Source organism: Mustela lutreola, chromosome 7, assembly GCF_030435805.1.
Source record: "Mustela lutreola isolate mMusLut2 chromosome 7, mMusLut2.pri, whole genome shotgun sequence".
In the NCBI taxonomy this organism is placed as follows: domain Eukaryota; kingdom Metazoa; phylum Chordata; class Mammalia; order Carnivora; family Mustelidae; genus Mustela; species Mustela lutreola.
In genome coordinates this window covers 107090802-107117292 of record NC_081296.1, presented here as the reverse complement: position 1 = coordinate 107117292, position 26491 = coordinate 107090802, and the positions used below count along the sequence as shown (strand labels likewise).

At 35.7% G+C, this 26491-nt stretch overlaps 2 protein-coding genes across 2 annotated transcripts in view; one reads left to right on the top strand and one right to left on the bottom strand.

The window, feature by feature from the left end:
• Window positions 1–20344, top strand: part of ERO1A (endoplasmic reticulum oxidoreductase 1 alpha) — a 46519-nt gene extending 26175 nt beyond the window's left edge. Inside the window, exons 7-16 of the mRNA XM_059182106.1 lie at window positions 533–653; window positions 3076–3122; window positions 5325–5336; window positions 9073–9099; window positions 9226–9318; window positions 10319–10565; window positions 11435–11504; window positions 17032–17118; window positions 17207–17340; window positions 19133–20344. Of these exons, the coding sequence (XP_059038089.1) occupies window positions 533–653; window positions 3076–3122; window positions 5325–5336; window positions 9073–9099; window positions 9226–9318; window positions 10319–10565; window positions 11435–11504; window positions 17032–17118; window positions 17207–17340; window positions 19133–19193 (899 nt within the window). The 3' untranslated portion in view covers window positions 19194–20344. The remainder of the gene's footprint in view (window positions 1–532; window positions 654–3075; window positions 3123–5324; window positions 5337–9072; window positions 9100–9225; window positions 9319–10318; window positions 10566–11434; window positions 11505–17031; window positions 17119–17206; window positions 17341–19132) is intronic.
• A 1726-nt stretch (window positions 20345–22070) lies between these two features.
• GPR137C (G protein-coupled receptor 137C) overlaps window positions 22071–26491 on the bottom strand; it is a 65744-nt gene continuing 61323 nt past the window's right edge. The window contains exon 7 of the mRNA XM_059182107.1: window positions 22071–25627. Coding sequence (XP_059038090.1) covers window positions 25450–25627 — 178 coding nt within the window. The 3' untranslated portion in view covers window positions 22071–25449. The remainder of the gene's footprint in view (window positions 25628–26491) is intronic.

Here is a 26491-nt window from a genome sequence, read left to right as displayed (position 1 = left end):
GCGGTTAAGGTGGAGGGAAAGGGAAATGCATAGTATATTTTTCATCTGGACAGCTTATGAGAATCAAATCACTGTGTTTCTTTGATTCTAAAAGTCACACATTCCTATTTACCATTTTTAAAAGCAGGATGCTTTTGCAACCAGTGAGTACATTTAATGTGGCTGTGCCATCCTCTTTTCTCATCTTTCTTTCTTTCTTTTCTTTTCTTTTTTTTTTTTAAAGATTTTATTTATTTATTTGACAGATCACAAGTCTGCAGAGAGTCAGGCAGGGAGGGTGGGGGCGGAAGCAGAGAGCCCGAAGCGGGGCTGGATTCCAGGACTCTGGGATCATGACCTGAGCCGAAGGCAGAGGCTTTAATCCACTGAGCCACTGAGGCGCCCCTTCTCGCCTCTTTCTTGTAAAAGATTGTATTTAAAGTCTGGATGCACTTGTTACATTTGTGGTACCTTAGAATCAGTGGGATAGTCTGTTATACTAGTTTTTTAAGTAAGTGAAGAAAAAGATTGAATGAAACATTTCATTTTACAGACATACAGTCTCCTGATGCTGAATATGTAGATTTGCTCCTTAATCCCGAGCGCTACACGGGTTACAAGGGACCGGATGCTTGGAAGATTTGGAATGTCATCTATGAAGAAAACTGCTTTAAGTATGTGTCATTTTCATTTAGAAAGTCCACAGAGTGATTTTTATTTATATATCAACAAATCAACAAATTATAATGACTCTAAATTGCGAATCACATTGACTTTGCTAAAGGATGTTTTGGACATAGAAACATTCTTACTCATTAATCCAGTTCTCCTCTGGGAAAACACATGGACATGAGTTTCAACAAACATTTTTTTCTTCTTCAAAAGACACAAACGTAGAAAAATAAATAAAAAATTATTAAAAAAAAATAAAGTAAAAGACGTAGAAAAAAATAAAAGACAGTGACTAGTATAGGACTTTGATGGGAGTCTTGTAGACATTTCACAGATGTTCTTTCAGTGGATTATATAATCTCTTTTACAGATGAAATAACAGGGAGCCAGCCAGGTTTACTTCATTTCCCAGGATCCTAAACTTAGTAGTAGAGAATAAGTGACCCCTAAATCTTTTTTTGGTGCTCTGTATTCATCTTTCTGAGGCTCCGGTTATTTTACCTGCTTTCAAGTTTAAGTTAGGTTAATTTCAGAGAATAATTACAATAAGTAACACTTGAACACTCACTGTGTGCCAGACCTGTGCTAAGTATGTACAGTAAGTGGTATGTACATTTTCTCTTTTAGTCCCTGCAATAGCCCTTGTCACTGTTGTAGTTGTCACTGTTTACAGAGGGAGAAACTTGAGACTTGGAAGGGTTAAATGATTTTTCCAGTGTCAAAAGCCTAGTAAGTGGAAGAACCCACTTTGTATTCTTTACTGCTACCATGGAAATAGCCAATTTGATCACTGTGTGACTGGGACATGCTTCAAGTTTACATGCCTCTTGGAAGCCTCTGGCCTCTAACCAATGTGCTTATTGGTTTTTGGAAGGAATTTGTGTGTGCATTTGCATTATACTGTTTCAGAGATGGGGGGAGTTCTGGGAAAATGGAGTTCATAGATACGGTAGTAATATATTTCACTTTGCGTAAGTCAAATATAAGGGATAAGCAGTTATGCTTATACCAGAAAAATGCCAGTTTCTTTTTTTTGACTTGAAGAACTTCTCCAGTTTTAAAGTGGATAATTTTCATTATTTACTCATTTCTGCCATGTATTTCATTTAAATTCCCTGGTTTATTATTAAGAATGTTTGACTTAATTGGCTTACTTTTTTTTTTTTTTAAGATTTTATTTACTTATTTGACAGAGAGAGAGAGACAGCTAGAGAGAGAACACAAACGGGGAGTGGGAGAGGGAGAAACAGTCTCCCCACTGAGCAGGAAGCCAGACACGGGGCTCAACACCAGGACCCTGGGATCATGACCTGAGCCGAGAGCAGGCGCTTAACAGCTGAGCCACCCAGGCGCCCCTTAATTGACTTACTTTAAGGTTTTTGTTTTCTTTTGCTTTGCTTTAGATTTTATGTTTAAGTAATCTCCAGACCCAACTTGGGGCTCTAACTTACAACCCCAAGATAAAGAGTTGTATGCTTTACTGACTGAGCCTGCCAGGTGCCCCGAAAGGGTCTTTTTTTTTTTTTTTTTTTTTTAATGTGAACTAAAATAGACTCAACTGAAGCATTTGTTAAATTTTACATTTGTATTATAGTTATTTCTTAACTAATTTATATCATGATTCCCAGTATAAATATTTCTAAAATATAAACAATATATGAGGCACAAAACTGAGTATGGTAAAATACAGTTTACATGTTCTGTTCTCAAAGTGTCTCAAGTTGTGCAAGTTCGTAAAATTTAAATTGCAGACAAAGCAATCCCTACACTTTAGTAATGTTATTAATGATTATTTAGTTCGAGATTTAAAGGCACTTCAGTGACATTAAAAAAAATTTTTTTTTTTACTTTAGTGACATTTTAACTCCTTTTTTCATATTAAAAAAATGCCTTTTACTGAAATCCCAACAGACTTGGTGGCCACAGGATCAGTTGACAAACCTAAGATTTACGAAGTGGAAAATAATCTATCCAGTGTGTTTTTTCCCTTTTTATTTTCGTGCTTCATTTGGGTGTTTATATTTCTTGTTTGTCTTTCAGTCAGGAGTGCACTTTGTGCCACATGCAAACACACATATGTGTACATGCATATATGTATATATAACATATTTAGTATAACATATTTAGTGACTCTAGGAGAAGAGCTTGACTCGATATTGTCTTCCTTTGTTTGAGGAAGTGATTAAGAAATGGCTTTCTGGCTGCTACAATGGGAAAAGATTAGAAACTATTGCTAAGACAAATAACAACCACCCTCCCTTAAAGCAATTTGAGAACACTAAATGTTTTATAAGCTCAATAAAACAGTTTGATTTTGGATGTAGTCATTAAGCAGCTCTCTGAGATAATTTCACTTTTACTTAGATAATTATAACAAGATAGGTAACATAATTATATTTTACAGTTTAATTCTTTTGTTTCTAGGCCACAGACGATTAAAAGACCTTTAAATCCTTTGGCTTCTGGTCAAGGTGAGTTATTTATTTGCACTGTTATATTATTTATCAGCCAGTGAACTTTGGTTAGAAGGAAGAGGAAGGCCAGATAAGGGTTTTGGCAAGAGCATTTAAGGTCATATATTCCTGTTTCCATAGAAGTTATGCCTTACCCTTATAGACAAGTTGGTGTTTAAAATATTCATACCTCAGTAAGGAGTATTTGTGTAATGAAGTTCATGGTATTAGATTATCATAGGGTGGAGAGTAGGTTAAATGTTTATTCTTCTGTGCCTTTTTATGTAATGTGTGTGTTTAGTTACTATTTTTATTCATTTTCTAGTTAAATGACTATCCAAAAAAACCCCCAAAAAACCCAAACCCTGAAATGATTATACATATTGGGAGTCTGATTTCAAAATCACAGGTCTTTATATTTCATTAAGATTTTTCATTTAAGGTCTTGCCCAAATGCTGCCTTTTCTATCTTCCTTGACTCTCCTAACTGGAAGTAACCCAGTGCAAGTGATCTTACGTCAGGTTTTGTATCTCTTACCACCTTTCCACTGGCATTATTTTACTATTATGCATCTATTGATCTACCCTAGCACTCTGAGTATTTGGGGAGTATTTATTGGTTTCATCTCTTAATAGAGAGCCTGACACATAACAGATGGAGTTGTTTGTTAAGTGAGTGATTGATGAAAACTGCTTTCCTTATTTAATGGTCTTGTCTGCAGTTGGGAAGATCACTGTTCCTTCAGCAAATGATTATCCTCCATTTACTGTGCGGTAGGCGCGGTACAGAGGCAGAGGGGGTGTGAAATTGCACCTCAGAAACCCTGCTCAGTCTGTAATAGGCAGAATGGTTTGTTGAATAAACCATTTCAGTGCTATGATTTCAGACTTTTTGCTTAGGAAATATATATCCCTGTTCTCATAATATGTGCTTACTGATGAAATCTTTGGTGTGCTTTTAGCAAATGTGTGGGTTTTTCATTTTTAAAATTTATTTGAGAAGCTGCTGATCTCATATAGTCAATAAACATAAATTTCCTCCTGGAAAGCAATGAGATTGCATCATTCCCTAAATGTTGGCAGCCTAGGCTTTCTTAGATTAGAAATGAAAGAACATCTTTAAAGAAGAGTTTGGGTTTATCTGAGTCACATATGGTAACCCTTCGGAAGATATTGATTTAATATCAGATGAGTGCGAATTCCTAGGTAAGGGGTGATCCTCAGTATGAACTCATATTATGATCTGATTAATTAACTACCCTTACTTATCATGAAGATAAATGGGAACAATTTAAGTATTTATCATTAAGGAACTGGTTAAATGATTCATAGTATGTTCATGGAGTAAAATATACCACTAGAAATGTTGCTGAAAATTTGTATTCATTTAGGTCAGTAATGACCAATAGCACATTGAAGAAGAGAAACAGGCATCAAATAGTATGTATATTTTTGTAAAAACATACTTAATATAATATCTAAATGTCTATATGCGAAGAAAAAGGACATTTACCAAAGCATAAATGGTATTTATCTAGGGCAGAGGGAGTTCAGATGACATTTTTTATTTTGTCTGTCTTCTTTTTTTTTTTTTAAACATGTATTTGCAGTGAGCATATGTTATTTTAATAATCAAACAATGATGGCATTAAATAAGCATGGGCAAAATGAAGACAGTTTTTTTAAGAGTAAATGAGCAGCTGCTTACAAACTGTGCTGAACTGTGCATAATTTAAATCTTCACAAATAGTCTTTCGAAATATTCCTGAATTAGGTAAAATTTTACAGTGTCAGTCTAGAGGTTTCAAAGCAAGAATACAATTTTTTAACAGAAACCGTGTTACAGATTTAGAATAAATAAATGTGAAAAAAGGCTCTGCCAACCAAATAACTGTTAAATCCTTAAGGTATTTGAGAGTACTCTCAGATGATAGATTAGAATTTTCTCTCCCTTCAGCCTGCATTAAATCCTGTATGAGCTGAAGCCACTCCTTACCCAGGCTCTTGGAGATGATGCCCTTGAAGCGAATCAGGCATAGTTCCTATTTGCCACTAGATAGGGTTGTGTCATGAGTGATTGCCTCAGATTTTGCTTATGTGGGTGAACTGATGGACTAAAACTAACCGTTATTCAAAGTCTTATTTTTTATGGAAGTATAGCATTTTAAAGTGACATCTGGAAGGACTTTATAATAATCAACCTTTTGTTTTGTTTTTCAGGGAAAAGTGAAGGTAAGTATAATTTCTTTATCATATATATATGAATTTGCTGATACATTCAGATGTTTATTTGGGAGACTGTCCTTCCTACTTCTAAGAAGTCCTGTTTATCTAAAATTCAGGAGGTGAAAGCACAGGAAGATGACTGCGCCTGGGATCAGGCATTTATTCTGCAGCAGATCTCTAGGATCTGCTGGGTCCTTACAGGAAACTTTAAGCATTGTCACAGTGTTGCTCTGTGGCTTCCAAGACCTGTGTTTGCTCTTGGAGGTAGTTATTACCCACTCTGAGTTGTAATGCTAAAATTTTTAACGTATCTTAGGTTTACTTTGTCTTTGTGAGAATCTTTTTGCTTTCTGAGTGAAACTGAAATGATTTTTTTAAAAAGATTTTTCTTTATTTATTTGAGAGACACAGAGAGTGAGAGCAAGCACAGTGGGGAAGGAGGGGAGAAGCAGCTCCCCACTGAGCCCGACATGATCCCAGGACCCTGAAATCATGACCTGAGCTAAAGGCAGAGGCTCCACTGACTGAGTCACCCGGGTGCCCTGAAATGTTTTTTCTTATTCTTAAGGCCATGTGTTTAACCATAGGAAAAGACAAAGCAGTACTTAGCTTTAGTCCAGCCAGATGAAATTGCTAAAATGTGAAGTACCCCTTTCCTCTTTGGAGAGGAACTTTAGTTTCTTCTTGAACATTAGTTTACAAATTGCATTTGTGGGATGCCTGGGTGGCTCAGTGGGTTAAAGTCTCTGACTTTGGCTCCCAGGACCCTGGGATTGAGCCCCGAATCAGGCTCTCTGCTCAGCAGGGAGCCTGCTTCCTCCTCTCTCTGCCTGCCTCTCTGCCTTCTTGTGATCTCTGTCTGTCAAATAAGTAAAATCTTTAAAATCTTTAAAAAAACAAATTGCTTTTCTATTCTGTCTAAATAACAGAATACCAATGTCTGATAATACTGGATTTCTTAAAATTATACTTTATATTATAGAAACAATAACAGCTTAGTAAAATACTGGATCAGAACTATACTAGTTGGAACAGAAATTCTTTAGTAGAAGATTATTCTTCCAAAGATGCCTTACATTTTATTACTGTTACTAATGATCCTATAATTTTCAAAGGTTCCCCCCACTTCCTTACAGTTTTTAGTTTTGAGAGATTTTATTCTACCTTGGGTATTCCTAGCTATGTTAGAAGATATTGTTTCAGTTTTTCAATACTATTTATAAAGATCTCATCCTGTCTCTTATTGTCAGAGAAACAGTTGTTAACTTGTGGAGTCTATCTTTAGAGAAATCATCTTGTTTATGAGTATATTTATAATTTTTCATTTTGGTCAAAATTGAAAGCCTTATCCCTGACAGCTAACATATCAGGTGACTTTACTCTTTTTTCCCCTGATTCATGGTCCCAAACTTGAAAAAAAACAAGAAAAAACTCTGAAGGTTGTTCTTTTGTTTTTGTTTTTGTTTTTTTAAGATTTATTTATTTATTTGAGAGAGAGAGTTTGTGCGTGCCTGGAGAAAGGGAGAGGGATAGGGAGAAATGTCTTAAAGAGGAGACTCCCCACTGAATGTGGAGCCTGACACTGTTCAGTCTCATGACTCCGAGATCAGACCTGTGATGAGACCAAGAGTCAAAGGCTTAACCAACCACCAACCAGGTTCCCCAACTTTGAAGGTTTTAATAAGGAGACAAATCACTTGGAATCCCACAATACCAAGATAATTGATAATGGTAATGGCTAAGACTACACGCCAGTACTCTTCCAAGCAGTTTACAAGTATGATTTCATTTAATCCTTACAACATTCTCAGGAGGTATTACTTTTATTTCATTTTGTAGACAAGGAAAATGAGTGCCAAAGAGGTTTAGCAACTCAGCTAAATCACGTATGACTTATAAGTAGCACAGTTGGAATTGAAATTAGTCAGTTTGGCTCCAAGGTCTGTGTTCTCAGTCACTACCTCATAATGCTTCTCCGTTAACATTGTGATAATTTTTTTTTTTTAATCTTATTTATTTGTCAGAGAGAGTGTGTGTGCAGGCAGAGGGAGAAGCAGGCGTGTTGTGGGACTCAATCCCAGGACTCTAGGATCATGATCTGAGCCCAAGGCAGATGCTTAACCAACAGCCACTCAGACATCCCAGCATTTTAATAATTACGATTATTTACATGCATGTATGTTTATACTAGATATATTTGTAGTTGTGTATATTGTTATCCCCATGTCTGCATGCTTCCTTAGCCTATGTTTGGGTCAGGCCTCTCTAACAAAATACCATAGACTGGGTGGCTTAAATGACTTCATTTTCTCACCGTTCTGGAGGCTGGGAAGTGTAAATCAAAGCACCAGCCAGCAGATTTGATTCTTCCTAAGGGCTCTCTTCCTGGCTTGCAGATAGCCAGCCTTTCACTGGTGGAGAAAGAGCTCTGGTCCTTTCACAGGCCTATGAAGACACTAATCCCATCATGGGACCCTACCCTCCTGACCTCATCTAAACCTAATCACCTCCAAAGGCCCCACCTCCAAATACCATCCCCTGAGGGCTTAGATCTTCAACACGTGAATTTTATCTGGAACAGTCTAGACTTCTAGAAATGGGTTTACTGGATCAAAGGTTATGGACATTTTAGGCTCCTGACTCCATTTTGTCACTGAGAGAATGTGTGACTTTGTAACCTTTCCAGTCAGTGTGCCGCTCATTTTACCTGACCCTTGTCAGCATTAAGTATTGTCATATTTTTATTTTTACTGGTAAAAGTGCTATCTCTATGGTTGTAATTTGCATTTTTTATTACTAGTGAGAGGGAGTAATTTTTATATTCTTACCATTTGTGGCTTTTCCTTTGTGAATTCTCTATTATTTGCCCACTTTAATTGGGCACTTTAGCATTTTTATTCAGCTTATGAGTTTTTTTTTATGTAGAATATTATCCTTTTGGGGCACCTGGCTGACTCAGTTAAGCAGTTGACTTTGGCTCAGGTCGTGATCTCTAGGTCTTGGGGTTGAGCCCCATGTCAGGCTCTCTGCTTGATGGGAAGCCTGCCTCTCCCTCTCCCTCTGCCTGCTATTTCTCCACTCCCCCTGCTTGTGTGTGCTCTCTCTGTCAAATGAATAAATAAATAATAAATAATTTTTTAAAAGCTTAGAAAAGCATACAATGAGTTCTTTTTTTTTTTTTTTTTTAAAGATTATTTATTTATTTATTTGACAGTAGGCAGAGAGGCAGGCAGAGAGAGAGAGGAGGAAGCAGGCTCCCTGCTGAGCAGAGAACCCGATGTGGGACTCGATCCCAGGACTCTGGGATCATGACCTGAGCCGAAGGCAGCGGCTTAAACCACTGAGCCACCCAGGCACCCGCATACAATGAGTTCTTAATTTTCATAGCATCACCTGTTTTCAAGGCTAAGTAGTTTTCCTTGCATTGATTTATTATTTAAATTGTGTGTTCTGACATCCTATGAAACATTTTATCTGGAAAATTACGAGATTTAGGGCTACCTAAGGTAGATTTAGGGCTACCTAAGGCAATGCTGAAGCCTTCTAGAGACGGACCAAGAGAATGGTACTAAATTGAATCCACACCAAGAACTTCTCTCCTTCCTTTGGATAAATAGCAAATAAAATTTGGAACTTTTGTTCATTTTTAAATCACCATTTGGCACAAATTGCTGTTATATATTGAACAACGTACACTTTGGCATTTTTACAACTTTGTGACTTCTTTTTCTTTTAATTTCAGAGAACACTTTTTACAGTTGGCTAGAAGGTAATTGGAAACTTTTAAACAAATTTTAATGTTAAACATTTTTTTCATCTTTAAAGACATATGAAATTAGTTTTAAAATGGTATGAGTTCCACATATAAGATTTGTTACCAAATTACTATTTTTAGGCCTCTGCGTAGAAAAAAGAGCATTCTACAGACTTATATCTGGCCTGCATGCAAGTATTAATGTGCATTTGAGTGCACGATATCTTCTGCAAGGTATGTGACATTCACATTTATTTTACCATACTTATTTTCAGATATTCTTAAAATTTTTTGGTATTTACCTTAGCAAGACAAAATTGACATGATTGAATATTAGGCAGTGACAAATCATTCTTCAATGGTAGTAATCAGGAATGTAGGAACTGTAGATAATTTAAGGACATATTCAGTATGATCTCACCTCTGCTTACCTTTTTTTTTTTTTTTAAGATTTTATTTATTTGACAAACAAGAGATCACAAGTAGGCTGAGAGGCAGGGAGAGAGAGAGAGAGAGAGGAGGAAGCAGGTTCCCTGCTGAGCAGAGAGCCTGACGTGGGGCTCGATTCCAGGACCCTGGGATCATGATCTGAGCCAAAGGCGGAGGCTTTAACCCACTGAGCCACCCAGGCTCTCCTGTTTACCTTTTTTAAGAAGCAGCTCAAAATTGTGCACATCGCTTTGGAAATATTCTGTTTTGTTTGTGAGAGTTAAAATAGCTCCTAATGGCATGGTATGTTATTCAGTAGATACTTTAATTGTATTAAAACTGTTCTATTTGTGTGCCAACTTAAGGCCTAGAGTTTAACGGGTAAAAAGTATTTTCTGCTGTTCTTTATGCTTTAAAAATGCTTTTGCAAAACAAGGCCATGGTTGAGTTTCATCAGTAACCTATTTCTTCTGGAATTTTAAATGGCTTCAGACTTATCAATAATGTCAGGCGGTCATTTTTAAATTTGTGTATTTTGGTTTTATAAATATGTTGATATTCAGAAATTCGATTTCTGTGAGATCATATTTCTCAGTAAAACAGTGAATTTATTTTCCTTCTAAGGATGGGTTCTAGAAGATAAAATATTAACGTAGGACCATAAAAATCTATATTATGAAAAGCAGCTTTCATTGTTCTGTATTTTCAAATATATAATGAAACTAACTTCTCTAACTCAATGTAAGTAAACTGAAACTTAATTTTAAAATTCAGATTTTAATATTTAATTCTTCTTTCTTCTCAGAAACTTGGTTGGAAAAGAAATGGGGACACAACGTTACCGAATTTCAGCAGCGATTTGATGGAATTTTGACTGAAGGAGAGGGTCCAAGAAGGCTTAAGAACTTGTATTTTCTCTACTTAATAGAATTAAGGGCTTTATCTAAAGTGGTACCATTCTTTGAGCGCCCAGATTTTCAACTCTTCACTGGAGATAAAGTCCACGATGCAGAAAACAAAATGCTACTTCTGGAAATACTTCATGAAGTCAAGTAAATGACACATTTTGATTTGTACATCTTGTTAATAGAAGAGTGACAAGTGGTATCAAAGTTCAGGTCTTAAATATTCAGTTTAGAGAAAGGAAAAAATTTTTTTAAAGATTTTATTTGTTTATATGAGAGAGAGAGAGAGAGAGCATGAGCAGGAGGAAGGGGCAGAGGGAGAGAGAGAAGCAGACTCCCGGCTGAACACAAAGCCCTACATGGGACTTGATCCCCGGACCTTGAAATCATTGCCTCAACTGAAGTCAGATGCTTAACCAACTGTGCCACACAGGCATCCCAAGAAAGGAAAATTATTTAAAAAAAATAATTAAAAGCTAATTTTGCCTATAGGTCTTTTAGAATTGAGTTTTGTTTTTGTTTTGACTTAGGTACTAAGTGGCACAAATTTTTAGTTTTGAGAGTCATTTTGTAGTATTTGATACCTGCATTCTTTTCTTTTCTTTCTTTCTTTTTAAAAAATATTTTGTTTATTTATTTGAGAGAGAGAGAGCATGTGAGAGAGAGCAAGCGGGGGAGGGGCAAAGGGAGAGGGAGAAGAAGGCTTTCTGCTGAATTAGGAGCCGATGCAGGACTCGATCCCAGAAGCTTGGAATCATGACCTGAGCCAAAGGCAGATACTTAACTGACTGAGCCACCCAGGTGCCCACCTGCATTCTTTTCATATGTGGTTGAACGTACTACTATTTTATGTGGTTGTTTAAGACTTTGTTTTGGGGCAACAGGGTGTTGATTTTACTCAATTTTCTACTCTTTTTTATTATAGTATTCATTGCCAACCAACAAAATGTTATCTTAGAGGTATTTTTAATACTTTACAGTACCTGAAAATGAATCTTCTCTGTTTTAACCTGTAGGTCATTTCCTTTGCATTTTGATGAGAATTCCTTTTTTGCTGGGGATAAAAAAGAAGCAAACAAACTGAAGGTAATTATTTCACATTGTCTTTTTTTAAAAAAAGATTTTATTTATTTAAATAGATCACAAGTAGGCAGAAAGGCAGGCAGAGAGAGAAGGAAGCAGGCTCCCTGCTGAGCAGAGAGCCTGATGTAAGGCTTGATCCCAGGACCCTGGAATCATGACCTAAGCTGAAGGCAGAGGCTTTAACCCACTGGGCCACCCAGGTGCCCCAGTTATTTCATATTTTAACATAAGTTTTAGATTCAAACTCGTATGCAGATGTGAATATAAGGCCCATGTTTTTATAGTTAACAATAAATCTTATTCTGTATTAGGAAATTACAACAAAAGCCAGAGTCATAATCATTCTTTTCCTCTAAAAAAGGAAGTCCTAAGGCAGGCCAACTTAAGATCTAGTTTGTGTTGTGTTCAAAGTAACAAAGTGTGTCACTGCACACTTTACAGATGGCTTTCATATCAATGGTCTCATCACAAATAGAAGTTATACATTAAAGGAAAGGGATCCAGAGCCTGAATGGCAGTATTTGTCTTTCGCTGAGGAGAATTCTGAAAATGGCTTTGGATAGAGTAAAGCCATTTAGGGGGACAGGACCCAGGGTTTGTTACTCATCTTATTTATTGGGAATGAAAGGTATTTAGGGAGGCCAGAAGAAGAGAAAACATGATGCCCTACAAAATAGAGAGATTAATCTCTTACCTAGAGGTATAAGCTCATATAAGACCATCTTGGTGTATATTGGCATCAAAATCCTACAGATATAAAATATTGCTAGGAAGACTTATTAATCACTCACTATGTGCAAAATATGATTCCTGTCATTAAAGGAAGGGACAGCTCCTAACTTCAGTAGATTTCTACTCTGTTTGGAGACTCAAGTAAAATTGTATTACCATTCTCTGTTACAAAGCTAAGGTAAATAAAGGCAGGTCGCTCTCCGGAGCACTGGGCTTGAACTGATTTCTTCAGGGTAAGACAATATGCCTCTGTTTTGTATTCCTTGTTTCTTTCTATAAGGAAAGAACCTGATTTTATTCAGTTTGCAAACACTACTTCTTGCACTGATTCTTTTGCTGTTAAATAATAGTTATTTTTGATCTCCCATCTACCTCCTACAGAAAGCATTCTTGCTAGAAATACATACTTCATGCTTATATAACCTGCCAGGCAGCTTCCAGGAACTTGGAAGTGAGGGGGAAGATACTGTAATAAGACTTTTTTTTGTCTACTAGTTTCACTTTCTTCCTTATTTTTAGTACACTTGCTGGTTTATTGGAAAGTGTTTTGGCATCAACTCTTTTTATATTGTGCCGATTAGAAATATTGCTCATGATGTTTTAATTTTATCAAAACTCAGAAACACTCAGATTTGATGTTCTATGGAGTTTAGCAGATAATTTTTCTGAATTCTTTTATAATAAAGAAGTAAAACTTGTTAATATCAGAGATTTACTTTCCTAAGAAAAAGTAGTTTTATGGTGAACATCATGGATTTAAACAGTAACATGAGTTTTATTTATTTAAAAATATTTTTAAATTTTATTTTTATTTATTTTAAGTAATCACTGCACCCAAGGTGGGGCTCAAACTCATGACCCTGAGATCAAGAGTCACACACTCTTCTGACTGAGCCAGCCAGGTGCCCTGAGTTTTATTTTTTTATAACTAGCATAGATTGTTATATTAGTTTCAGGTATATTATAAGTTCATTTAAAAATCTCATCTTTTTTTTTAAAGATTTTATTTATTTATTTGACAGACAGAGATCACTATTAGGCAGGCAGAGAGAGAGGAAGGAAAGCAGGCTCTGAGCAGAGAACCTGATGCAGGGCTTGATCCCAAGACCCTGGGATCATGACCTGAGCCAAAGGCAGAGGCTTTAACCCACTGAGCCACCCAGGTGCCCCTAAAAATCTCATCTTGTCTGCATTATACTCTATCCATGGATGGTTAGAAATAGAAGATGATATGGGGCGCCTGGGTGGCTCAGTGGGTTAAAGCCTCTGCCTTCTGCTCAGATCATGATCCCAGAGTCCTGGGATCGAGCCTGCATTGGGCTCTCTGCTCAGCAGGGAGCCTGCTTCCCCCACTCTCTCTCTTCATGCTTCTCTGCCTACTTGTGATCACTGTCAAATAAATAAATAAAGTTAAAAAAAAAATAGAAGACAGTATGAAAGAATAGTCCAGTGTTCAAGATAGAGTAGGGTCCATTTGAAGGCTTCTGAAACATTTAAGAATCGGGTGAGAACTGTTTTCTGGTTAGTTGGTTTCACTGGACGTAAATTACAGTAGATAACCATAGCATGTTTGATTGTTCTACCCACTGACAGTACTTTTAAGTGTTGACCTAAAAGCTGTATCCTAAACAAGGAGAATGTATAAGTGAGTTAGGTTCTGGTTATTTTAAGGATCTTAAATATTTCTAATCTGAAATAACTTTGGGATATATTTAGATTATTGGACATTGATATCTGGGGAGGTCACAGATGTTTTCTCCTGTTCTGATTTAGTAAAATTCCAGCTTATTAATTGGGTTCTGCATATTAAGTTAACTTATGCATTTGTACTTGGTTTTAATTTTGCAGTGTTATTTTGGCTATCATAAGCAACCATGCTTACTCTCTGTGTATGCCAGACAGAGATTTCTTCAAGAGCTGTCATGTTCAAGTGTTTGAATTAACAAACATAACCACATACTGAATTTAGACAATGTCTACAAAAACAAGCATGGTCTTTTATTTTATTTATTTTTTAAAAGATTTTATTTATTTATTTGACAGACAGAGATCACAAGTAGGCAGAGAGGCAGGCAGAGAGAGAGGAAGCAGGCTCCCTGCTGAGCAGAGAGCCCGATATGGAACTCGATCCCAGGACCCTGAGATCATGACCTGAGCCGAAGGCAGCGGCTTAATCCACTGAGCCACCCAGGCGCCCCAAGCATGGTCTTTTAGAACAGAAGCTTCCAACCTTTACAAGTATGAGAGTCTCTAAAGTCAAAAACTTTGAAAGCCTCTCCCCATGATAGCAGTATTTTTAGTATCTATTGATTGTGAAAATGTAATTGCCAAAAGGCCACTATACATTTAGAAACTTTTTTTTTTTTTTAAAGATTTTATTTATTTGAGAGAGATTGAGAGAGAGAGAGAGAGAGAGAGTGCTCACAAGCTGGGGAAGCAGCAGGCAGAGAGAGGGGGGAAGTAGGCCCCGGGCTGAACAGGGAGCCTGTTGTGAGACTTGATCCAAGGACCCTGGGATCATGACCTCAGCTGAAGGCAGATGATTACCTGACTGAGCCACCCAGGCACCCCTTAGTAACACTTTTTAAATAAAAGTTGTGTTTTATTGATCATAATATTTATATTCATTTGGAAATTTATAGTGCATACCTGTGACTTATTTATCCTGTCTGCATGCAGTGCTTGTCCACATAGGAATTGTTTAGGCCTATATAATAACTATTAAGTCCTTCAGAGGTCAGCACCTCATAGGACAGGAACATTGACTTTGAGTAATTTTACTATGCTGTTATTATTGTTAAAAGTGTGATTTTTTTTTTAAGGTCGAAACACAAGTTTAAAGAAAGCCTTAAATTACCAAAATTTACTTACAGTAGTATCACTGGGTAAATGTTTTTTAAAAGTTGGTTTAAAGTTCAAATTACCAGGGTGCCTGGATGGCTCAGTGGGTTAAGCCTCTGCTTTCAGCTCAGGTCATGGTCCCAGCACCCTAGGATCGAGCGCTGCATCAGACTCTCTGCTCAGCAGGGAGCCTGCTTCTCCCTCTCTCCCTGCCTGCCTCTCTGCCTACTTGTGATCTCTCTCTCTGTCAAATAAATAAATAAAAATTTAAAAATCTTTGGAAAATAGTTCAAATGACCTCCTACTGAACTCAGTCCAAAAGCACAGAAACACAAGATGTAGAATATTGTTAACATTTGTTAATAATATTAATAATACGAGCATTACATTAAATTAATACAATATTTGTATGAATAAAGATGCAAGATCTGGGATCCATTAAAAATCTTTTATATTCGAGCTGAATAAAGCATCTGGGGAAGAACTGTCCCTAAGATGAATTGAGGTCTACTTTGAATAGTGGGTACCAGTCTTTGCTGATTTATTCCTATTTTTAGATCTTTGGTTCTGTTCTCTTCTGGTTGAGCCTGGTATGTGGTTTATCACTAAAAAAAGAGAGAGAGAGAGAAACACTACATGGTCCTCAAATTGTAGGCTGATTAATACAGTGGATTTTCAATCAGAAATCTATGTCAAGGGGCACCTGGGTGATTCATTCAGATGTCGGACTTTTGGCTGTTGGTTTTGGCTCAGGTCATGATCTCAAGGTCATGGGTTGGAGCCCTGCTTGGGGCTCCACTCTCAGCACAGTCTGTTTAAGTTTCTTTCCCCCCGCTACTCTGTTCCTTCCCCCACTCCTACTAGTATGCTCTCTCTCAAGTGGATGAATGTATGCTTAAAATACTGTAAGTATTTTAAGAGATTCCAATGCAAGTCAAGGACAGAGGGAGTCACTTGGTGGATCAGTTAATTTTCATTGGAGTAAAAGAAGGGTCTGTCCTTTTGGTCCCTTTTTTACTTATCCCTTAAGAACATATACTACTTTTGGATGAATTGGATTCATTTTGTCCAATTACAAACAACATAGGACCTTAGTATACATATGTATTAAAAGTATAAAAAAAAGGAATGATAAACACCAAATTCAGAATAATTATAGAGGGTAGGGTATAGGACTCTTGAGGGGTACATAGAGGGCTTCATGGTACTTGTAATGGTTTCTTTCTCAAGATTGTTAAAATGTACATGGATGTTCACTGTATTCTGTATATTTATGTATGATAACATTAATTATAAGTATATTTTAAAATAAAAGATATAATAAAATAGTATTAATAATAGTAAAATATCTGATTGTTTTACCTAATTAATACTGGGATTAAAGCCGGACGTTAATAGAGGCCATATTTTGAAATTCCTCCCTCCCTCTCTTCCACCCTCTCTCTCCTTCTTTCTCTTTTTTCTTTTTTTCCTTTTTTGGTAAATGATGCCACTGAACCCCTGTCCCCCTTCCTCTGATATTCACATGTAATTAATAATCACGTAAAACAAAAACAGCAGCAACAAAAGCAATCAGAAAAAAACAGAACACTTCAGCTCAGATGGTGTGTGTTTGCAGATAGTTTAGTTTCTGAGTCAGGCAGGCTTGGGGTCTAAGTTTGCTATTTACTCCATGTGGGAATTTGGGCAGCCTAAGCTCTCTGAGCCTTGTGTTTTTAATTCATTAGGTATAGATTATAATAAATCTACTTTTGGATTTGCGCTGAAGATGTAATTGTATATGTAGATTCTGGCATGCAGGAGGTGCTCAGCGAACGTGGATTTTAATTCTCTTCATCGTCTTTGGTGCCCGCAGGGACCTCTGGCACAGTGCTAGGCACATAGAAGGCACTCAGAAAATACCTAGTGTTTGACTAGATGCTACATCTTAATAAAAATCTCGTTAAATTGTTTTTAGGAGGACTTTCGACTGCATTTTAGAAATATTTCAAGAATCATGGATTGTGTTGGTTGTTTTAAATGTCGACTATGGGGAAAGCTTCAGGTAAGCAAATCTGGTTCAGTCTTATTTTTCATTTATTCTCTGTGCAAAGAAGTTTCTGACTTTTCTTTCTTTACTATTTCTCTTACAGATTCAGGGTTTGGGTACTGCTCTGAAGATTTTGTTTTCTGAGAAACTGATAGCAAATATGCCAGAAAGTGGGCCCAGCTATGAATTCCATCTAACCCGACAAGAAATAGTATCATTATTTAATGCATTTGGAAGGTGAGTTTGAAAGTAGTGAAATTGTTTCTGTTAGCCAAGTAAGTCTAAAACAGGGTAAGTAATAATCCTTTTTAGTGAAATTATTTTACTACCGAATTCTGTAATCTTATGAAATACTTCAAGTATATACACATGCACAATCATCAGGTGATATTCTTTCCTTTTCTCTATTGATTTTTATAATTATGATTAATTACGGATTGGACTTCAGTATTCATCTTACTGAATTTGTACATTTTTTTCTAATTATTAGAAAGTAGTTTTTGTGCTGCCCAAATATTTTTTGAAGGTCCTGGAGGAATCATGTTGTTTAATATATGCATACGTATAAAATTGATCTGCAAATTCATCATCATGTAAAAAGATTAATAATGCTTTAAAAATAATTTTCATGAAAACGATTGGAAGATAAGCTTGAAATAAGGAACTTAACATTACGAAATGTAGGTATAGATGCCTTTCTTTTTGGCCCATCATATGTAAAGAATGCAGAGATTTATACAAACTGATATTTTCTAAGGACTACATTTCTTCACTTTAAAAAAATTATGATTTACTCTTTTGGGTTTGAAACAATTGACCTTCAGAATTATTCGTACACAAAAACTTAATAGATATGGTTCATTGAGAACTCAGCTACTTTTTTCATGGCAGAAAGCAGAACTAAAATACACTTAAAATAATGAACAAACTTTTTATAGTAAGTAGTGAAAACAGTTTGGTTACACATTTACTGTTCTCACTTTTTGTTGTTGTTGTTTAAGATTTTATTTATTTATTTGACAGAGAGAGATCACAAGTAGGCAGAGAGGCAGGCAGAGAGAGAGAGGAAGTAGGCTCCCTGAGGAGCAGAGAGCCTGATGTGGGGCTCAATCCCAGGCCCCTGGGATCATGTCCTGAACTGAAGGCAGAGACTTTAACCCACTGAGCCACCCAGGTACCCCCTGTTTTCACTTTTTATAGTCCAAAAGCTTTGATTCTTTGTATATTTACTAACTGTGGAACATTGATTAGTTTTCAATATTTTTGTATACTTACACATATTTAAAGATTTTATTTGTATATTTTAGAGTGAGAGAGCATGTGTGTGCAGGGGGGAGAGGCAGAGGAAGAGGGAGACAGAATCTCAAGAAGACTCCATGCTGAGCGGGAACCCTATGCAGGTCTCTGTCTCACGTCCCTGACATCAAGACCTGAGCTGAAATCAAGAGTCAGATGCTTAACTGACTGAGCCACCCACGCACTCCAACTTATGCATATTTAAAATACATATTTTAATGCTTATGTAATTTATATTTATGCACTTTAAATACTACACGTGTGAATATACTTAGGAATACTTTAAATACCTAAGTATTTTGGGGCACCTGGGTGGCTCAGTTGGTTAAGTGTCCGACTCTTGATTTCAGCTCAGATCCTGATCCTAGGTTCATGAGCTCAAGCCCCATGTTGGGCTCCACACTGGGTGTGGAACCTACTAAAAAAAAGAAAAAAAGAATAAAAATTGCCCAAGTATTTCAATATTTATATACTTTCTAATTGTGTATTTTAAAACTTTTAATACTAAGTTTTGAATACTTAAAAATAACGAACTTCAAGGCAATATTATCTTGGTTTTACCATGTCAGATTAAGAACTCCGGTACATCAAAATTGACTAAATGGTTTATACATTTTTAAATTTATTGAAATAAATTACTTGAAAATTTTTCTGTGCTCTAAAAATGCAGTGTTGAATAACAGAGAAAAAGTATGTAAAATACCTTCTGAGTGAAATTTTTTTTTGGTTACAGAATTTCCACAAGTGTGAAAGAATTAGAAAACTTCAGGAATTTGTTACAAAATATTCATTAAAGAAAACAGAAAACAAGTTGAAACCTGCCTGTTTCTGGACTTTGAAGGCCAAAGAGTAGAATTTCATTCAAAGGCATAAGAGTAATGACATTCTTAAGCCAAACATTTTATATAAAGCTGCTTTTGTAAAAGGATAATTATATTGTTTTGAGTAAATAATTTTTTTTAATTGCGTTAAGTTTATGTATAATAGTATTGTGAGTAAAAGTAACACTTTGATGATGTGGTATAAATTTTAAAGTTTAATACTGAATATAATCAGGATTTTCAAATTCATATATGTTAAAACTAAGTAAATGTTATAAGTCTCTCAGTTTTGTGTGAGAAGATGTAATATAAATAAAACTGTGGTCAGAGTGTTAGAGCGTTTAATAGGAAAATGCTAAGGAAGCTCATGAATATCCATAATTAACAACTTAAGAGCTTTCAGTACATTTATGGTTACCAGATTTAGTAAATAAAAATACAGAATGCTCAGTTAAATTTGAATTTCAGATAAACAATAATTTTTTTATATAAGTATGTTACATGCAATGTTTAAGACATACTTAAACCAAAAATAATTTCTTGTTTAAAATTCAAATTTAACTGGGAGCCCTGTGTTTTATCTGGCAACCCAGAAGTACATTGATATGAAGTATGAAGTAAAAAAGTATGAGAATTATATTGCAATTTAGATTGGCTTTTTTTAGTGTGTAGAAAGATACAATGACAACTCAAAGACTTAGGGGATTTCTACACATTGTGAAAAGTTGAATAGATTTATATATTTATTCTCATAATACTTTACCTAATGCTGAATAAAATTTGGGAGAAGCTTTTTATTTTTATAGAATTTCAAATTTACAGAAAAGTTTCCAAGGTAGTACAAAAGAACTCTTTACCCAGATTAACTAATTGTTCACTTGTGCTTTATCTTTCATCTCTGTTTATACACATGTATACTATTTTTTTCCCAAGTCATTTGGAAGTCAGTTCCAGGCATCATGCCCTTTGAACCTTAAATATTTTCAGTGTGTAATACTGGATAATTCTTTTTAAATGATTTTTTCTGAAGAAAAAAAGAAAGTGGAACTATAATACTGTAAGCCTTAAAATAAGGAATCATTTTGAGTGCCAGTGTAAATAAAGTTCTTTTTGAGTTTGTTGTCCTTTTGACGCTTGATCTATATAGTCATCGGGCATATAATCTTTGTTCTTTATACCTGAGGTTCATTTCCTTTTTATCCCTAAAAATTAATTTTGGAAGATTTTTATTAGTGGCAGTTCTTTAATGATAAAAATATTTGAAGGGGTTTAAGAATTTTAATAACATGGTAATTGTGAAAGACATTATAAAAGAAACTATACCTCAAAATGATGTGTGCCTTCTTTATACTAGGAAGTTATACCATGTTGAGATGTCACATTATTAATGAAGCAGGGTTTATTTATATGATGGTTTAGAAATACCATTTTATACTGCTGTATACTACTTTTCTGTGTCCCTGAAGCCTGGTATATGGCCAAGTACATAGTAAGCACATGGTGGGTATCCAATAAATATTTGTTGAATGTATGAATATGTATTTGGTACATCTTAAATGAAAAAACCACAGAGCTGAGTTTAACAATATGTGTCATATTTTTCTCTCTCCCACCCCCAATTGAAGAAGGCAGGAAAAGAATGACATTAACCTACTTACTAAGTCAATATTCTTGGAAACTCAGACTATGCCGTGAGCACCGTGTGTAAAAGTTCAAAGGACATCTGTACTACTCTGAACCTGTGGTGGGAGGGTTTAAATGGCAGTTTTGTCTGTGTGCTCTTCCGACTCTCACGTCATGCCCTCACCCTTTTTTAAGCCAGTCTTTTTGAAAGAATATTTCTGTCATCACTTTGTCACCTCCCACTTGCTCCTTAACCAAAAATCTTGCTTTTGACTCTGTAGTCCCTAACCATTTCTTCTTTTGAAGTCAAAAATTTCAGTTCTAAAATTCATAATTCAGTTCAGAAGCCATTTCTTATTTGACTTTTTTTTCCCCCCTGCATTTGATACTGTTGGGCAGCCCCCTCTTTAAAGATATGCCCCTATACCCCTCCCTCAGGTTCCTTATATTTCACTCCTGGGCTCCTGGATGTGTCCTTTTTTAAGGCTTTTTTCATTTATGCCTTAAATGTTATTCCTCAGACTTTGACCACCACTTACTTCTCCCTCTTAGGTAGTTATGACTCAATGATGTCCAAGTTCTTACCATTAGTCCAGACTTCTCAATCCGTCTGTTTATAACATGTCTTTACTGTTGTCCCACAGATACCTGTGGGTCTTAAAACCATCATTTCCCTCCGCAAATCTATTCTTGTGCCTGTGATCCTTACTCTGGTTAATTTTAGAGCCATCATCATCTAAATTCTCCAGGCTCGTTGCTCTGCATCCTTCCCTATCTGGTTAGTGTGTTAGCACTGTGGAGTTGATCTCCACATGTCTGATGTCTGTCTCTCCCTTTTCTTTGCTCTTATCTAGAGCACTACACTGGCCTGCTTCCCTGTTCCCAGCCTATCTCCTCCCATACACCCCACAGTACTGTCACAGTAGGCTTTCTAGAAGACTCAAACAAGGTCCTCTGACATGTCACCCAGTGGTGCCCCCAGCCACCATGCTTTGATAAAACACATAGTTCTTCAAATGTGCCAGGTCACCTTGGTGCATGCTGTTCTCTCTGCATCATATGCTCTAGCTGTCCTTCCTACCTGGAAAATGCCCATTTCTTGTTGCAGACCACCATAACGCCCGCCTCTGTGAAACCGCCCTTGCTCCACTCAAGGAGTATCTTCTAATTGCCTCTTTAATGTCACCACTGTAATTACAACCTACCTCTATTGTGTCACTTGTACTGTATTTTCTTTTAAGCCTCCTTTACTAGAATGTGAGCTCCTTAAGGGCAGGAAATGGAACGTTACCCACATTTGCATCTCCATAGCATATTTTTTAGCATATGAACACTTAATAAATGTTTGTTGAATAAATTGCTTTTCAGATGACAATTTTATTGTACTAGAGGTCAGATCTTCACTCCAAATATTCTTTACAACAAGAGTCAATTGATTCCCAAGGATTTGTGACATTGGGGGAAGGTCGGTAAAGCTAAAAATTTGGTGTAGTTTTGGCAAGTTGTGAAGTGAATGAAGTTATGAAGTCTATTATGGAAAAAATGGTAAGAACTATTCTTTGAGGGGAAAAGGCAACAACATCACTGAAGAATTTCTTGAATAATCAAAGAATAACTGCCCAACATTATGGCCTAGCTAAATTTATTCCTGTTTAAAATTGAAGGAGAAGGAGAGCTGTGTTCTAAGTCACTTCATTACAAATATTTTTTCTTAGCTTAATGTTGGAATAAATGTACTATCAAAATCATACTGATATTTTAAACTAAGGTGCAAATTCACACAAAATCTGTATAACATTGAGGGACATAATGTCCAGATGTAAATATAAGCTCACTAACAACAAACTGTCATTTGCAATTCCTGATATTTTTGTCTTTTCTTTGGTAGCACTAGGGTTCTTCCCTGGGTATGCTAGAAACTCAGGGTTGTCAATGGAGACATTTTAAGCAAACCAGAGCACCAAATAAAAGCACAAACACTTTTATTTTTAACAGTAGTGTTTTGTTACCATTTAGTGAAACAACAAATAAATACATTCATTGGCCACAGCTATACTTTTATGACCAGTTTGAAACTGACTGTATAGCTGAGAAACACTGTTAAACAATAAAAAAGGCAGCTATGCATAAAAAAGCCACTTTAACTATAAATTACATCTTTCATAAAACTACAACCAGCTATAATGAGTGGTAAGAGTCTCAAAATTAATGACCACCCAAATGAAACAATAAAAACAAGTACTGCTAATCACTGTAGAATTACACACTTAAGCAATGAAATTCACCATTCTAATTAACCAAAAAAGGTCTGAAATTGTCATCATGTGCTTCAGTGCAGGATGAGCAGGGAATCGGTAGCCCTTTGATTTCATCAACTCCTTCTTTCGAGACCAAACTTAAAGTGCTCCTAGTGCTTTGGAATTTTTAAGCAAATATTGGGCCAGAAGCTTATCTTTCTTTGTCTTTGGTGATGTATTATGGGAGATGTGTATAAGGAGACAAATGTAAGAATTCAGGTACCCTAGTTAGGGATAAGAAGAAATATACAAATCTGAAATTTGGAAGAATCCACAAATGCAGCTGAAAGAACCAAGATATTTTACCTGGAATTTTTTTTTTTTTTAAAGTAATCTTTGCTTATCTGGTCAAATAGGAAAACTACCTAGGGAGGCCTTAGAAAAAATGTACCTTATTTACTTTGAACCCCAAGAAGTCACAGAGATAACATATCTTTTCAGATAGTTCTAGGTAGACACCCAACATTATTAGGAAAATAAATAGTTTCTGAAAAGAAATGTAGTAACTGAAGTTGTCCTCAAAATATACTCAGTTAAGTGCATGTTATGTTGTCATGTAAATACTAAGGTTAACTTCTGTACTATATACATTTTTAAAGAATTTGGTTACAACAAGAGAACTTATAAACAAACCCAAAGTAACATACCTGTAGGTTTATGCTTCTGATTGAATTCAAAGTCATTTTGTATGATAAAAAGAAGGAATTTCTTTGGCTATGTACCAGCCTTTCAAAAGAGTGAAAGTATTAAAAATTTCATTTGTTCCTGTTAAACTTCTGTGAAGTTACTAAATAAGCAATTATTAAAACATTGAATGGTGTTTTTTTCCATCAAAATGTATATTAAGAATACAAATAAAACATAACTTTCTAATTAAAGTAGAAGACAGAAAAGGACAGTTGTATTAGTTCAGTTCTGAAGAAACAGATCAGCAGACAATTTTACATAGCTGGTCGTCCTTAAGCATGTTGTGACAACTTCCCAATGTTGCCTGTTCCCTTGGCATCTTGAGGTATTCAGCATCTACTTCTTTCTGTATAGATACTGGTAGAAAGTGCATTTTAAAATCCTTTATTACCTTAGCCTATCATATATATATATTTTTAGATTTGGGATAGGACATTCAAGACAGTTTTAATATAATTCTAGAAGTATTTCAATATTGTTAAACTTACCTAGTTAGTACCTTTGCGTCAGTTTGCTTATTCAGTGCTGGAATTAATTTGAATTAAATTTGATCTGGCTTTGCCCATTTACAAGATATAAAAACGGGAAAACTAAAGGAGGAATTATATGTCTTACGAAGTATTGCACTTGAGTTTAATGCAATAATGTATCATGATTTAATTTACCTGAGGACAATTCTGATTCAATAGGTACAATCAGCTATATCTTGTTCAGCTAAACCCAATGCTTTGAAAATGTACTCATGTTTTAACTTAGAATCGTACATTTTATGGATAATTCTTAAATGCATCTGTAAACTTGTTTAGTCCCAAGAAGTTTCTACCAAAATCTCCCTATGCAAAAATCACTATTGCTTTCTTGAAGAATCATGCTTAAACTACTACAGATATCTTAATCATACAAAATAATCACTTGACCAATTCTACTCAAAATAGCCACATAATTTTCACCGGTATACTTTCTTGAAGAAATGCCTGTGGCTTTCCAAAGAACACTGCCAGTCATCACTGAAAAGGATATTATGGTTGTTTAAAAAAATGATTGAATAATTTCAGTTGGTATTTTACAATCATGCTTAAAAGAACTATCTTCAATGATTACATATATTTTAGATTTTAAAAAAGAATGATACATTGTTACGCCTTAATCCTGTGCACTGTTCACACTGTAAAATTTTTATTGGGTAAGAATTCTGCATAGAATACACCACTGAATATACAGGCTTTGATTTTTCATAGGAAAATTGCCTCCTAATTAGGTGTACAGTGTAATATCCTAGTGTGAACACTGGAGTGTGACTTTGGGGACCGCGGTGTACTCTTTGAGGATAAAGATAAAAGTGCAAATATGCAAATATGCATGTGATGTTCCAGAGTCAGGGTGTTTGCAGCCATCAAGTGCCTTAAGATCTAAACCTTTTCTCCCACTCCACACTTCCCATTTTACTTCGTTTTGCTATGAAGTCAAAAGTAACAGGTGTGTCCTCTGCTGAACACAGCCACATTTCCAGGCTTTGTTTTCAGTTGCGACAGATAATGGAATGTTTATGTAGGTGGAATTTAAACACATCGATTATACACGTTCATGTAAGACAATGGCGGAATCACATCTCGGTAATGCTCTCAGTTTTGTGGTGTTACATACAAGCTATGGTGATTGCTCATATCTAAGTTGCTACAAGTAAACAGCAATGGAGCAGTATCTGTCACAGGTCCATTCAGGTGGGGAGAAACTGTGTAACTGTTGCTGCCACACCCAGTCATGGTGCCGTACCAGCCCAAACCTTGCGAATTCGATAAACTGCAACAAGAAAAGAAAAGGCGAAAAGGCCATAGGATGGTGATCAGAATATAGGTCACATTGGCATTTTTAGCATTCAGTGACTTTTATAATATAAAAAGTTAGTATCAAATATGTTGAAATATGGTTTTTGCCAAATAATGTAATTGCTTTCTATAAAATGTAATGACTTTTATCTAATATCCTTGATTTTATAACACATATTACAAAAGAATAAATACATCAGAATTAGAACTTGATTATCAGATAATAATATAGTGCTTATTAAGGACGAGACTCTTTTTTAGGACATGTTTGTGTGTGTATATATATAATAATGTATATACATGCACATACCCTATTTAATCTTCACAACAATCTTATAAGATAAACTCTATTACCACTATTTTACAGAGGAAGAACAGACTAAAAAATAAGGGTTAAGGAACTTGTCCAGTGAAGTGAGAATTGCAGAAAATGCTATTCTCTAGCTCAAAGCATTATGGAGATATGCATTTAAGCTTTCACTTAAAAGTGCCCTGTTACACAGCTAATGGTACAGAGCCGCAATGGTTTTAGAATAAGAACGACACAAGATTTTCTATGGCCACTAAGCTTCCTGAGAGTTTCATCCAGGATTTCTTGGTGGGTTTTGAATAGCACTATAAAAAAGGAAACATAATCACTCTAATCTTATTCCTTCCCTGTTCATCAACCCCTACCAGCTCTGAACCAACACAGAATCCTGAAATGAGATGGTCCCATTTTACACACAGGGGCATTTCCCAAATAAAGGTAATATATGGGCTTAGAGTCCGATGACAGTTCTTTATAGTATAGGTCCCGCTTTGCATGTAACGCCTAATGCTCTAAGATCCAGGTTAA